This window comes from Cebus imitator, unplaced genomic scaffold (assembly GCF_001604975.1).
Source record: "Cebus imitator isolate Cc_AM_T3 unplaced genomic scaffold, Cebus_imitator-1.0 Scaffold117, whole genome shotgun sequence".
In the NCBI taxonomy this organism is placed as follows: domain Eukaryota; kingdom Metazoa; phylum Chordata; class Mammalia; order Primates; family Cebidae; genus Cebus; species Cebus imitator.
Genome location: NW_016107432.1, coordinates 567,256 through 580,926, shown reverse-complemented (window position 1 = coordinate 580,926; position 13,671 = coordinate 567,256). Strand labels below are relative to the sequence as shown.

General features: G+C 36.4%; 1 protein-coding gene across 3 annotated transcripts in view; it reads left to right on the top strand.

Moving 5' to 3' along the window:
- CFAP206 (cilia and flagella associated protein 206) overlaps positions 1-13,443 on the top strand; it is a 51,142-nt gene extending 37,699 nt beyond the window's left edge. For 2 of the 3 annotated variants that reach the window (XM_017538911.2, XM_017538912.2), the window contains exons 12-13: positions 10,148-10,291; positions 13,002-13,443. In XM_017538911.2, coding sequence (XP_017394400.1) covers positions 10,148-10,291; positions 13,002-13,232 — 375 coding nt within the window. In that variant the 3' untranslated portion in view covers positions 13,233-13,443. The remainder of the gene's footprint in view (positions 1-10,147; positions 10,292-13,001) is intronic. The other variant, XM_017538913.2, reaches the window with a different exon arrangement.
- Positions 13,444-13,671: the final 228 nt, after the last annotated feature.

Below are 13,671 nucleotides of genomic sequence, written 5' to 3'. Positions count from 1 at the left end.
CTTCCCTTCCCTTCCCTTCCTTCTTCCCTTCCCTTCCCTTCCCTTCCCCTCTCTCTCTTTCTCTCTCTCTTTCTCAAGAAGTAAAAGTTGAACTTGAGACTGGAAATAGAGGTAGATACAATTCAGTCTGTTGTAGTCTCTTGTTTCACCATTAGAGTATAGTGAGCACTAGCTGAAGTTGCAGTCCGTACTGTGTAAGACTGTAGATGTCATTATATTCTTCACTTTTGTCTTACCTTACTACATTGACAAGCAACTGTAGTATAATATTAAATCGTGGTAGTGAAAGTTGGCACTTTTGTCTTCTTATCCCCCAAAAGAATATTTTTGATTTTCTAAATTCTTTTTTTTTTTAAGTATACTTTAAGTTCTGGGATACATGTACAAAATGTGCAGGTTTGTTACATAGGTATACACATGCCATAGTGGTTTGCTGCATCTATCACCACATCATCTACACTAGGTATTTTTCCTAATGCTATACCTCTGCTATACCCCCACCCCCTGTTATCCCTCCCCTAGCCCCCTACCCCTTGACAGGCCCTGGTATGTGATGTTCCCCTCCCTGTGTCCATGTGTTCTCATTGTTCAACACCCACTTATGAGTGAGACCACGCGGTGTTTGGTTTTCTGCTCCTGTGTCAGTTTGCTAGAATGATAGTTTCCAGCTTTATCCATGTCTCTGCAAAGGATATGAACTCATCCTTTTTTATAGCTGCATAGTATTCCATGGTGTATATGTGCCACATTTTCTTTATCTTAGTCTATCATTGATGAACATTTGGGTTGGTTCCAAGTCTTTGCTATGGTGAATGGTGCCACAACAAACATACATGTGCATGTGTCATTATAATAAAATGATGTATAATCCTTTGGGTATATACCCAGTAATGGGATTGCTGGGTCAAATAGTATTTCTATTTCTAGATCCTTGAGGAGTTGCCACACTATCTTCCACAATGGTTGCAATAATTTACACTCCCACCAACACTGTAAAAGCATCCCTATTTCTCCACATCCTCTCTAGCATCTGTTGTCTCCTGATTTTTTTAATGATTGCCATTTTAACTGGCGTGAGATGGTATCTCAATGTGGTTTTGATTTGCATTTCTCTCATGACCAGTGATGATGAGTTTTTTTTTCCTTATGGTTGTTGGCTCCATAAATGTCTTCTTTTGAGAAGTGTCTGTTCATATCCTTCACCCACTTTTTGATGGGGTTGTTTTTTCTTGTAAAATTGTTTAAGTTGTTTGTAGATTCTGGATATTAGCCCTTTGTCAGGTGGGTAGATTGCAAAAATATTTTTCCTTTCTGTTGGTTGCTGGTTTACTCTAATGATAGTTTCTTTTGCTGTGCAGAAGCTCTTAAGTTTAATTAGATCCCATTTGTCTATTTTCGCTTTTGTTGCCATTGCTTTTAGTGTTTTAGTCATGAAATTCTTGCCCATGCCTATGTCCTGAACGGTATTGCCTAGGTTTTCTTCTAGGGTTTCTATGGTGTTGGGTCTTATGTTTAAATCTTTAATCCATCTGGAGGCAATTTTTGAATAAGGTGTAAGGAAAGGATCCAGTTTCAGCTTTCTGCATATGGCTAGCCAGTTTTTCCAACACCATATATTAAATAGGGAATCCCTTCCCCATTGCTTGTTTTTGTCAGGTTTGTCAAAGATCACATCTTTGTAGATGTATGGCATTCTTTCTGAGGCCTCTGTTCTGTTCCATTGGTCTATATGTCTGTTTTGGTAATGGTACCATGCTGTTTTGATTACTGTAGCCATGTAGTATAGTTTGAAGTCAGGTAGCATGATGCCTTGAGCTTTGTTTTTTTTTTTTGCTTAGGATTGTCTTGGCTATGTGAGTTCCTTTTTGGTTCCATATGAAGTTTAAGGTGTTTTTTTCCAATTCTGTGAGGAAAGTCAATGGTAGCTTGATGGGGATAGCATTGAATCTATAAATTATTTTGGGCAGTATGGCCATTTTCATGATATAGATTCTTCCTAACCATGAGCAAATGTTTTTCCATCTGTTTGTGTCCTCTCCTATTTACAAAGAAGTGCTTTGTAGTTCTCCTTGAAGAGGTCCTTCACATCCCTTGTTAGTTGTATTCCTAGGTATTTTATTCTCTTTGTAGCAATTGTGAATGGCAGTTCACTCATGATTTGGCTCTCTGTTTGTCTGTTATTGGTGTTTAGGAAGGCTTGTGATTTTTGCACATTGATTTTGTATCCTGAGACTTTGCTGAAGTTGCTTATCACCTTAAGAAGCTTTTGGGCTGAGACACTGGGGTTTCTAGATCTAGGATCATGTCGTCTGGAAACAGACAGTTTTACTTCCCCTCTTCCTATTTGAATATCCTTTATTTCTTTCTCTTGCCTGACTGCCCTGGCCAGAACTTCCAATACTATGTTGAATAGGAGTGGTAAGAGAGGGCATCCTTGTCTTGTGCTAGTTTTCAAAGAGAATGCTTCCAGCTTTGCCCATTCAGTATATTGGCTGTAGGTTTGTCATAAATGGATTTTGAGGTATCCATTTATGGAACATACCTCTTGTTATTTTGAGGTATGTTCCATCAGTACCTAGTTTATTGAGAAATTTAACATGAAAAGTTGTTACATTTTACGGAAGACCTTTTCTGCATCTATTGAGATAATTATGTGGTTTTTTTCTTTTGTTCTGTTTATGTGATGAATTATGTTTATTGATTTGCATATGTTGAACCTGCCTTGAATCCTGGGGATAAAGCCGACTTGATCATGGTAGATAAGCTTTTTGATGATGAGCTGCTGGATCCAGTTTGCCAATATTTTATTGAGGATTTTTGCATCAACGTTAATTAGGGATATTGGCCTGTACTGTTTTTTTGTTTGTTTGTTTGTTTGTTTTTTTAATCTCTGCCAGGTTTTGGTATCAGGATGATACTGGCCTCAAAAAATAAGTTAGGGAGGAGTCCCTTCTTTTCAGTTGTTTGGAAGAGTATCAGAAGAAATGGTACCAATTTCTCTTTATACCTCTGGTAGAATTCAGCTGCAAATCTGTGTGGTCCTGGGCTTTTTTTTTTTTTTTTGGTTAGTAGGCTATTTATGACTGCTTCAATTTCAGAACTTGTTATTAGTCTATTCAGGGATCCAGCTTCTTCCTGGTTCAGTCTTGGGAGGGTGTTTATGTCCAGGAATTTATCCATTTCTTCTAGATTTTCTTTTTTTTTTTTTTAAATTATACTTACATGTACAGAATGTGCAGGTTTGTTACGTAGGTATACACGTGTCATGGTGGTTTACTGCACCCATCAACCTATCATCTACACTAGGTATTTCTCTGAATGCTATCCCTCCCCTAGCCCCTCACCCCCTGACATACCCTGGTGTGTGATGTTCCCCCCCCGTATCCATGGGTTCTCATTGTTCAGCTCCCACTTACAGTGAGAACATGCAGTGTTTGGTTTTTTTGTGATCATAGCCTAGCCCACTGCAGCCTCAAACTCCTGGCTTCAAGCAATCCTTCTGCCTTGGCCTCCCAATTAGCTGGGACTATAGACACATGCCACTGTGCTTGGCTTTAGAATCTCTTTTTAACTTGAGTTTTCATGGGCCCTTTTCTTAATTTAAAAATGTTTTTATTGTTACATAATTATTGTACATATTTGTGGAGCACATGTGATATTTTGATACATGTATACAAGGTATAATGATCAAATCAGGGTAACTGGCACATCCATCACCTCAAATGTTTACTACTTCTTTGTGTTGGGAACATTCAGAATCCACTCCTTTAGCTATTTTGAAATACAAAATAAATTATTGTTAACTATAGTTGCCCTACTGTGCCCTGGTGCACTAGAACTTATTCATCCTATCTAACTGTAATTTTGTACCCATTAGCTAACCTCTCCCCATCCACTTCCCTTCTCAGCCTCTGGTAACCACTATTCTACTCCCTATTTATATGGGCATAATCTATGGGATCAACGTTTTTAGCTCTTACATGAGGGAAACAGGTGGTATTTGTCTTTCTATGCCTTATTTCATTTAATATAATGTCCTCCAGTTCAATCCATGTTCCTGCAAATGAGAGGATTTCATTCTTTTTATGCTTGAATAATATTCTATGGTATATATATACCACATTTTCTTTATTCTCCTGTTGGTGCACACTTTGGTTGTTTCCATATCTTGACTATTGGAGTAGTACTGTGATAAACATAGGAGTGCAGATATCTCTTTGACACACTAATTTCCTTTCCTTTGGATATATGCCCAGCAGTGGGATTACTGGATCATATGGTATTCTTACTTTTAGTCTTTTTGAGGAACCGTCATACTCTTTTCCATAATGACTTGCATTCCCATCAAACTTGCATTCCCATCAAAAGTGTGTAAGAGTTCCCTTCTCCACATTCTCACCAGTATTTGTTGTTTTTTGTCTTTTTTATAACAGACATTTTTTTTCTTTTTCTTTTCTTTTTTTTTTTTTTTTTTTTTTNCAAATAAATCCTCAGAACAGCTATACATAATATGTACTATTATTATGCTCTTTTTTTTTGAGACAGAGTCTCCCTCTGTCACAAGGCTAGAGTGCAGTGATGCAATCTCAGCTCTCTGCAACTTCCGCCTCCCAGGTTCAAGTGATTCTCCTGTCTCAGCCTTCCAAGTAGCTGGGACTACAGGTGTGCACAACCACGCCCAACTAATTTTTGTATTTTTAGTAGAGACATAGTTTTACTATCTTGGCCAGGATGGTCTTGATCTCTTGACCTCATGATCTACTCGCCTCAGCCTCCCAAAGTGCTGGGATTACAGGCATGAGAAACCATGCCTGGCCTATAATAGGCATTTTAACTGGGCTGAGATGATAGCTGATTGTGCATTTCCCTGATAATTAGTGACATCGAGTATATTCTTATATACCTGTTGGCCATTTGTATATTTTATTCTAAGAAATATCTCCTTAGATCATTTGCCCATTTTAAAATTAGACTATTTGTTGTTTTTTGTTTTGTTTTTGCTGAGCTGAGTTCCTTGTAAGTTCTGGATATTAATTCCTTAATGGTTAGTTTGCAAATATTTTCTCCCATTCTGTAGGTTGTCTCTTTTCTCTGTTGATTGTTTCTTTCGCTGTGCAGAAGCTTTCTAGTTTGATATAATCCAATTTTTCTAATTTTGCATTTGTTGCCTGGGCTTTTTAGGTCTTATCCAAAAGATCTTTGCCCAGACCAATGCCCTGAAGCACCTCTCCTATGTTTTCTTCCAGTAGTTTCATAATTTGGGTTTTTATATTTAAATCTTTAATGCATTTCAAGTTGATTTTTGCATATAGTGAGAGATAGGGGTCTAGTTTCATTCTTCTGTATATGGATATCCAGTTTTCCCAGCACCATTTATTGAGGAGACTGTCCTTTCCCTAATGTATGCTTTTAGCACCTTTGTTGAAAATCAGTTGGCTGTAAATGTGTGGATTAATTTCTGGGTTCTGTATTCCATTCTATTGGTCACTATATGTTTTTTTTTGCCAATGCCATGCTCTTTTGGTTACTATAGTTTTGTAACATATTTTGAAGTCAGATAGTGTGATGCCTCCAGCTTTGTTGTCTTTGCTCAGGATTGCTTGGCTGGTCTTGGACTTTTGTGGTTACACATGAATTTTAGGATTGTTTTTTATTTCTTGAAGAATGTAATTGGTAGTATGATAGGGATTGTGTTGAATTTGTAGATCTCTTTGGGTAGTATCATGTGACTTTTAAATGTACCATTTCTTTGTAAATGTGTATATATATTTCCTTTGAATAAAAATTTGTGTGTGTGTGTGTGTGTGTGTATGTGTGTGTGTAATTTTGGAGCTATGAGATAGCCACTTATCACAAAAAGTCTCAAAGCTACCTACGGCCAAAAAAAAAAAAAAATGGTATGTTTCACTCTTCAAATTACCATGAGGTTGAGAGGCAGAGCAAGATGGCAGAATAGAACCCTCCAGTGATCATCGCCCCATAGAAACATCAAATCAAATATCTACACAAGAAAGCACCTCTATAAAAGAACTAAAAATCAGGAGAGCAATCTCAGTACCTTTTTTAAATATCATATCAAGGAAAGAGGTACTGAAGAGGGTAGGAAATACAGTCTTTAATTGCCCATAGTACGCCTTCCCCATGCCCCAGTAGTGGTCATGTGGCATAGGCAGAGAATCTGTGAATTTGGTGGAGGGAGAGCAAAGTGATTGTTGGGACTTTGTATTGAAATTCAGTGCTGCCCTGTCACAGCATAAAGCAGTGCAGGGCAGAATTCAGCCAGTGCCCATGGAGGGAGCATTTAGACCAGCCCTAGCCAGAGGGGAATTGTTTTCATGATTCAATCTTGGTAGGTTTGATGTGTCTATGAATTCATTTCTTCTGGGTTTTCCAATTTATTAGCATGTAGTTGCTCATAGCAGCCTCTAATGGTTCTTTGAATTTTTATGGTATCAGTTGTAATGTCTTCTTGATTTTCTATGGGCCTTCTCTCACGTTTTCTTATCCTGGCTAAAGTGTAACTAGTGACTAACAGTTTGTCTATTTTGGTTATCTTTTTAAAAACTATTTTTTCATTTTATTGATCTTTTATATTTTTTTCATTTCAATATCATTTTTTTTTCTTTTTTTGAGACAGTCTTGCTCTGTCACTGAGGCTGGAGAGCAGTGGTGTGATCTCGGCTTACTGTAACCTCTGCCTCCCAGGTTCAAGCAGTTCTCCTGTCTCAGCCTCCCAAGTGGCTGGGACTACAGGGGCATGCCACCATGGCTGGCTAATTATTTTGTATTTTTAGTATTTCAGAGACTGGGGTTTCACCATGTTGCCCAGGCTGGTTTTGAACTCCTGAGCTCAGGCAATCCCCCTGCCTCAGCCTCCCAAAGTGCTAGGATTACAGGAGTGAGTCACTGTGCCTGGTCTCAATATCATTTATTTCTGCTCTGATCTATATTATTTCTTTTCATCTACTAATTTTGGGTAGAAAGATCTCTATGAAGAAAACTATAAAACATTCATAAAAGAAATTGAAGAAGACACAAAAAACAGAAAGATTCCATATTAATGGACTGGAAAAATCAGTATTGTTAAGATGCTCATACTATTCAAGCATCTATAGATTCAGTGAAATCCCTATCAAAATACCAATGACATTCTGTAAGAAATAGAAAAAATGACCTTACAACTTATATGGAACCACAAAAGACCTTGAATAGCCAAAACCATCTTAAACAAAAAACAAAACTGGAGGAATCACATTATCTAACTTCAAATTATACTACAGAGCTATAGAAAACAAAATAGCACGGTACTGGCATAAAAACAAGACACATAGACCAATGGAACAGAATAGATAACCCAGAAATAAATCCAAACATCTACTGTGAACTCATTTTAAACAAACAAAAGTGCTAAGAGTATACATTGGGGAAAGGACAGTCTCTTCAATAAATGTTGCTGGGAAGACAATATCCATTTGCAGAAGAATGAAACTAGATCTATCTCTTGCCATATACAAGAATCAAATCAAAGTCAATTAAAAACTTAAATCTGAGACCTCAAACTATGAAACTATTAATACTACAAGAAAACATTGGGGAAAATCTTCAGTACATTGGACTGGACAAAGATTTTTTGAGTAATTCCTCACCAGCACAGACAAGCAAAGCAAAAATGGACAAATGTGATCACACCAAGTTAAAAAGCTTCTGCACAGCAAAGGAAACAATCAGCAAAGAGACAACCCACAGAATGGGAGAAAATATTTGTAAACTATCCATCTGATAAGGGACTAATAACCAGAATACATAAGGCCCTCAAACAACTCAATTAGGAAAGAATCTAGTAATCCAACTGAAAAAATGGGCAAGAGATAGACATTTCTCAAAAGAAGATATACATGTGGCAAATAGAGATATGAAAAGGAGCTCTATCACTGATCATCAGAAAAAAACAAATTAAAACTACATTGAGATATCATCCCACCCCAGTTAAAATGGCTTATATCATAAAGGCAGGCAATAACGAATGCTGGTGAGGATATGGAGAAAGGGAACACTAGTACACTCCAGGCCAACATGGTGAAACCCTGTCTCTACTAAAAATACAAAAATTAGCTGGGCGTGGTGGTCTGCACCTGTAATCCCAGCTACTTGGGAGGCAGAGGCCAGAGAATCGCTTGAGCCTAGGAGGCGGAAGTTGCAGTGAGCCAAGATCACAACAGTGCACTCCAACCTGGCAACAGAGTGAGACTCCATCTCAAAAAAAGAAACAAAATTATGAGGGGAAAATTTACAACAAAAAATTTGAGTAATTTTTTTGTAAATTAGAAAAAAATGCCATTCATTTTACTCTGAATTCAAAACTGTTCCATTTTTTTGTCCTTAAGATGAAATCCAAATTTGGAGGACTGGCATTCGAGGTATACATGTCTTTTTATCCTTCTATTTCTACTGATTCCCTCCATGACCTCTCTGTCAGAAAAATTGTGTGTTATATACTGGTCTTAAACTTGTTCTATATGCTCTAGTCTTCTATTTGTTAAAAGATAGTTTTCAAAAATGGGTAAAATTATTATTGTCATGCAGATATGCAGGTATAAAAATGAACATGTATTGAAGAGTGTAATCTATTTATTAATCAATGAGGGGACCAGGTAGATGTTACAACAAATTCAAAAGAGAATCCTAAGAACAGACACATTTATAGATCAGGAATATTCAAATGAATGTGTAAATGGAGGCAACACTGATTTTTTTCACATGGGGAAAGGGAAGTCAGTTGAACTTCTACACACAGGATAGACTGCATGTCTATAGACAGAAATTATTTGGTCTTGCTATCACTCATTTATAATGTACAGAGTTGTAAGATAGCCCAAGGACAGTGAAAGGCTAGAATCAGATGACTGGCAAGGTATTTTATGTATATAATGCATAGTTTTCCACTAAAGCATAATTTTTTCCCATCCAGCTGGTCTTGTTTCTTCCTGTCTTTCTGGATATTTAATTCCCAGCTGTTCTTCAGTGACTTTTGATATCTGCAGAAATGAGTTTTCTCCCTCTCTTTTTCATGTAGTCCTTACTGTCTTATTATTTACTTTTCATTTATTTGTATGGTACAGTATTGTTAATTATCGTTTTAGTATTTTTAAAATATACCTAACTATATCATAATTTTATCAGAAATTGTATCATATCAAATGTTAGGCACTCAGTGATTATCTGTTGTTTGGAAAGAATATCTTCTCCCTCTTTTTACTGTGACCTGAGTTCCTTAAGCCTCTACCACTCTCTTCAACAACATCAACAATGTCATGTCCAGCACTATCATATCTTGTTTGGCCTGGAATTACTGAACTCTTAATATTGGGTTCCCCAGAAGAAAATCAATGTTTTCAACTAAAACCAAAACAAAGCAAAAACCTTGGGTAATAACCTCCTATGTATGCATAGTTTGAGTTTAACATATGTCTTAAAGAGGTTTTGATAGTTTAAATAGATGTGATTTTTACCTGATATTTGATAGCTATTTTAAATTTCTATCTATTTTCAACAAGGTATTTATTTATGTTACCAGTTGTGCAAAGCCAGGAGGGCTATTTGACTTGGGAATGAGGGATGTTTTCTGTTTTCAAAATACACATCCTTTATGTATATTTTGAAAAGAGAAAACTGTACACCCCATGTTCTCACTTATAAGTGGAAGCTAAAAATTGGGGATGCATGGACATAAAGATGGGACCAATAAATAGACACTGAAGACTGCCACAGTGGAAAGAGTGGAGGGGCATAGACTGAAAACTGAACGACTGGATACTGTGCTCACTACGTGGGTGATGGGTTCAATCTTACCACAAATCGCAGCATCATGCAATATACCCTTGTAACAAATCTGCACCTGTGCCCCCTTGAATCTAAAATAAGAGTTCAAAAAAACACTCCCCCAACATTAACAAAATCATGAAGCCATAATTCCCAGAAAAACAATTCAGCTCATTACGTGCTTTTCTGTATTGATATTTACAAGTATATTCCATGTCCAAAAATTCTTGTTTTTTAAGTGTTTTGTCAGTTTTAGCTAAATATTTTAGTTAGCAGTAAATAATGTTTACTTTTTACAAGCACTAATTAGAAAACTTCATTTCTTTAGATGAGAGAAGCTGACAAACATTATATAAAACCAATTTCAAAAAGTGAAAGTAGCACACAGACGGATACACACATATTGCCACCAACAATTGTGAGAACATATGAGTGGAATGAATGGGAATTAAGAAGAAAAGCTATAAAACTGGTTTGTAACAATATTTTCTAAAATTATTTACAGGTTGGGAAATTTTAATCTGTTGTTACTTATAGAGTTGGTATATTATTTATGTAAAATAATGAGTTTTATACAATTATTTGCTAACAAAAATATAATTTATAATTCATTAGGTTTACATTATAAGATTGTCTTCTAATTTTAAGCATATATAGAACAATGATAATTATCTATCTAGCTATCTATCAGTTTTAAAACTTCCCCTCAACAACATATTATTTCCAGACCCTGGGCACTCTCATCCTTCTGATTCTCAGTCAGCTCAATTACAATATAGATACCTGCCCTTAAAGCCTGTCTTTGAAACTCATCCCTGTCCAACTCAGTGAAATTCCCCCCATCAAACCCTCTTTATGGTATCTTATCATTTTAAACAACAAATATTTATAGCATGAAATAAATAAAATCTTTTATGTCTGTAGCCCCTTTATAGTATATTTTATCCATCTATTTAACTGAAAGCAGGTGTGGAAATAATGCTTACCCAAATGAGAACAAAGAGAGGCTATTGATCTAGAGCTTGCTATAGCAAAGGAGTCAGACACTGTCACTTATGTTTGGTACACTCAAAGCACTCAGGGGAGTGGGAAAGCTTTATAGTCAGAAAAGGGGGAAGCCTTCAGGTGTTCTCTGATTGTAGGCTGTTAGCATGGGAAAGCCAGAGGCAGGCTAACTAGAAGCAGGACATTTTATTTGATTGATTTGGTGAGCATATCTCAGTTTCTCTGGTTGGTCCTGAGTTGGAGGAGAAGGGGTAAAAAAAATAGAGAAGCTGGCTACTCCTCAACATTCTGGGTTGATTGCTATAGCTAGAGGTTGAGATTGGCTTTCCCGACTGGTTGATGCAGAGGTTGCAAGTCAAAGAGTTCTGTTGTCATATATGGTCTAGCCTTTGTGCATTTGTGTATTCAATCTCTCACAGGCTTCCCACTGACCACATTATTTCCTTTGCTACTCACTCTGGTGGCAGCTTTTCAGTTCCCTGGATGAGAAAGGATCAGTTTCCCCATATATCTTCCAGATACATCACTTTTGCATTAGTATTCCTTCCTATCAGTTACTCTTCTGTAGTTCATGAAATGCCCAATCCCAATATTATTTTCTATTATCTACTAAACTCACTTGAGTTCATCAGACTTATTGGGTAACATATATATCCCACTACTTTGTTCTTCAGGCGCTAATTGTCTAGCAAGTGATATTGTTACAATAAAAATATTTCAGTACCTCCTTGTAAGTGATGTAACAGAAGTGAAATGAAAATTCTCCTAAATTAACATAGGTGATGTTTTAAGTTGCTTTTGAGATACAAATAGGCAAAGAGGAGGAGGGAAGTGATGGCTGGATAGGATTCAAGAGATAGAGGTTACAATATAGGTATGGACTGGAAATGTTAAGAGAATGGGGTATTCAGGGGTCTGAACTTCATACTGACTGAACCCTCTCTTCCTCAATCTCCACTTGATTCTGACTCTTACTTTGGGCCTTATTATTCCCTAGGACTGTACTGTATTGAATGCCAGCTCCCTAAGTGTCACCTACCCAACCTTTGGATAAGACAAAGCTGAGTTTATTGCTTACAGCCTAAGGGAAAACACCACCTCAACAGTGCTTTGGCAGTGTCTCAGAAGAGGAACTGCAAAGTCAGAATTTATTGAGAATTTGAAGTTTGCTAAGGCAGGTCTTCCAATGACTGAGGTGGATTTGAGGGTAGGATGGAGCTTTCAATCTGATTGGGTAAGGGTCATGAAAAAGCAGTCCAGCATTGGCGGGAATAGCAAGATTTTTTGAAGCAAGGGATGCAGACTCTTTGGACTGAAACAGTGTGTTGATGCTGACTACTGAAGAGTTGACACATCTTTCAGGTAGTACTGTAATGAGCAATCAAATTATTTGCTTAGGCAAGAGTCTCTTGGAATAGTAAAATTATGCTAATGAAGACAATGGAATAGTGAAGTCATATTAATGTGGACAATAAGCTGGGTGGTGGGGAGTAGGTTCTCAGTCACCTCTGGCATCTCAAACTCTGAAATGTTTCCTCTAATTCCAGGTGTCTCCTTCACTCACATGTTCACATGCCTTCTGAGTTTTTTCTTGGTCTTTACTATAACCGCAGCAACTTATTCTCCTTTTCATAAGTTCCTCCTTGGTTTCCAGCCTGAGTAATCTGTTTAACCTCATGTTTACTAGTAATCCATAAAGGGAGTAAGCAAAATGTAGAATACAGTAAAATATAAATGGAAAACATCAGACCTTTTTATGTTAAAAATCTAGGGCAAAGTCCATTTTTAAAAGATAATACCGTATAAATCTTAACTTTTTGTCAAAAAGAAACAAAACAATTATAGTGGAAAAATCCAAGTTATATGAATCTCAAAGTATAATAATGAAATAATTAGATTATATTAACAAATAACTGATAGAGCTCCCTGTAATTTTGAATCTGTATTTTTTGGGGTCAATTTTCAACGTTTTACATATTTTTCCACTTCTTGGTATGGCATATTTAATTTTCTATTGTGTTCTAGATTTTCTAGTGTTTTATTAAAATGCTATGTTATAGAATTAATTTCTTTGTGGATTGAAGACAAAAATAGGCAGATATTAACAGGTATCTGATAATATTTTATGGTATTTGTTCTTTAGAGAAATGTCAATTCCTATATTTGTTTCTCTTTAGGCTAATTTGCGCCAGAAAGTTACTCACTCGGTACAAACCCATCTTAGTCACTTGAGAAGAGAAAATTGTTCCCAGGTGTACCCTTCAAAGAACACTAGCACCCAGTCCACGAAGGAGGACAGCACTGGAGTGCCCCGACCTCAGATTTACTTGGCTGGTCTTCGTGGAGGAAAGAGCAAAATCACTGATGGGGTCAAGGTGAACTTAACTAGAGAGGTTGATGAAAAGTAATTAGAGACAACGTTTTAAAAGTAGATGCTACTCAATTATGAACAATAGCAAGTACTTGAAGGCATTTTTACATCTATGAAAATTAACTTTGTAAAGGTGGCACATTGGTTGTGTGACTGTTTATTGGACTCCCACATTTTATCAAACTGTTTTCTGTAACACATTTTTCATTCTGCTCAAGTTGAAAAATAAAACTGTCCATTTATCTTTTGTTAGAAAAAAGTTTGTCAGCGTTAAGATTGAAATTATGATATCGTTTAGATATAAATATATTGTAAGATTATTACTGGAATAGAAGCCTATTTCTAAAACCATATTTAAGGTTAAACATTATTACAAACTTAAAACCTAATCAGTATTTTCAGCTTTATTAGCTATTAAATGTCAACATAGATTAAATTGATATGTAATAAAACCTTACTAATTTTGAACAATTGGA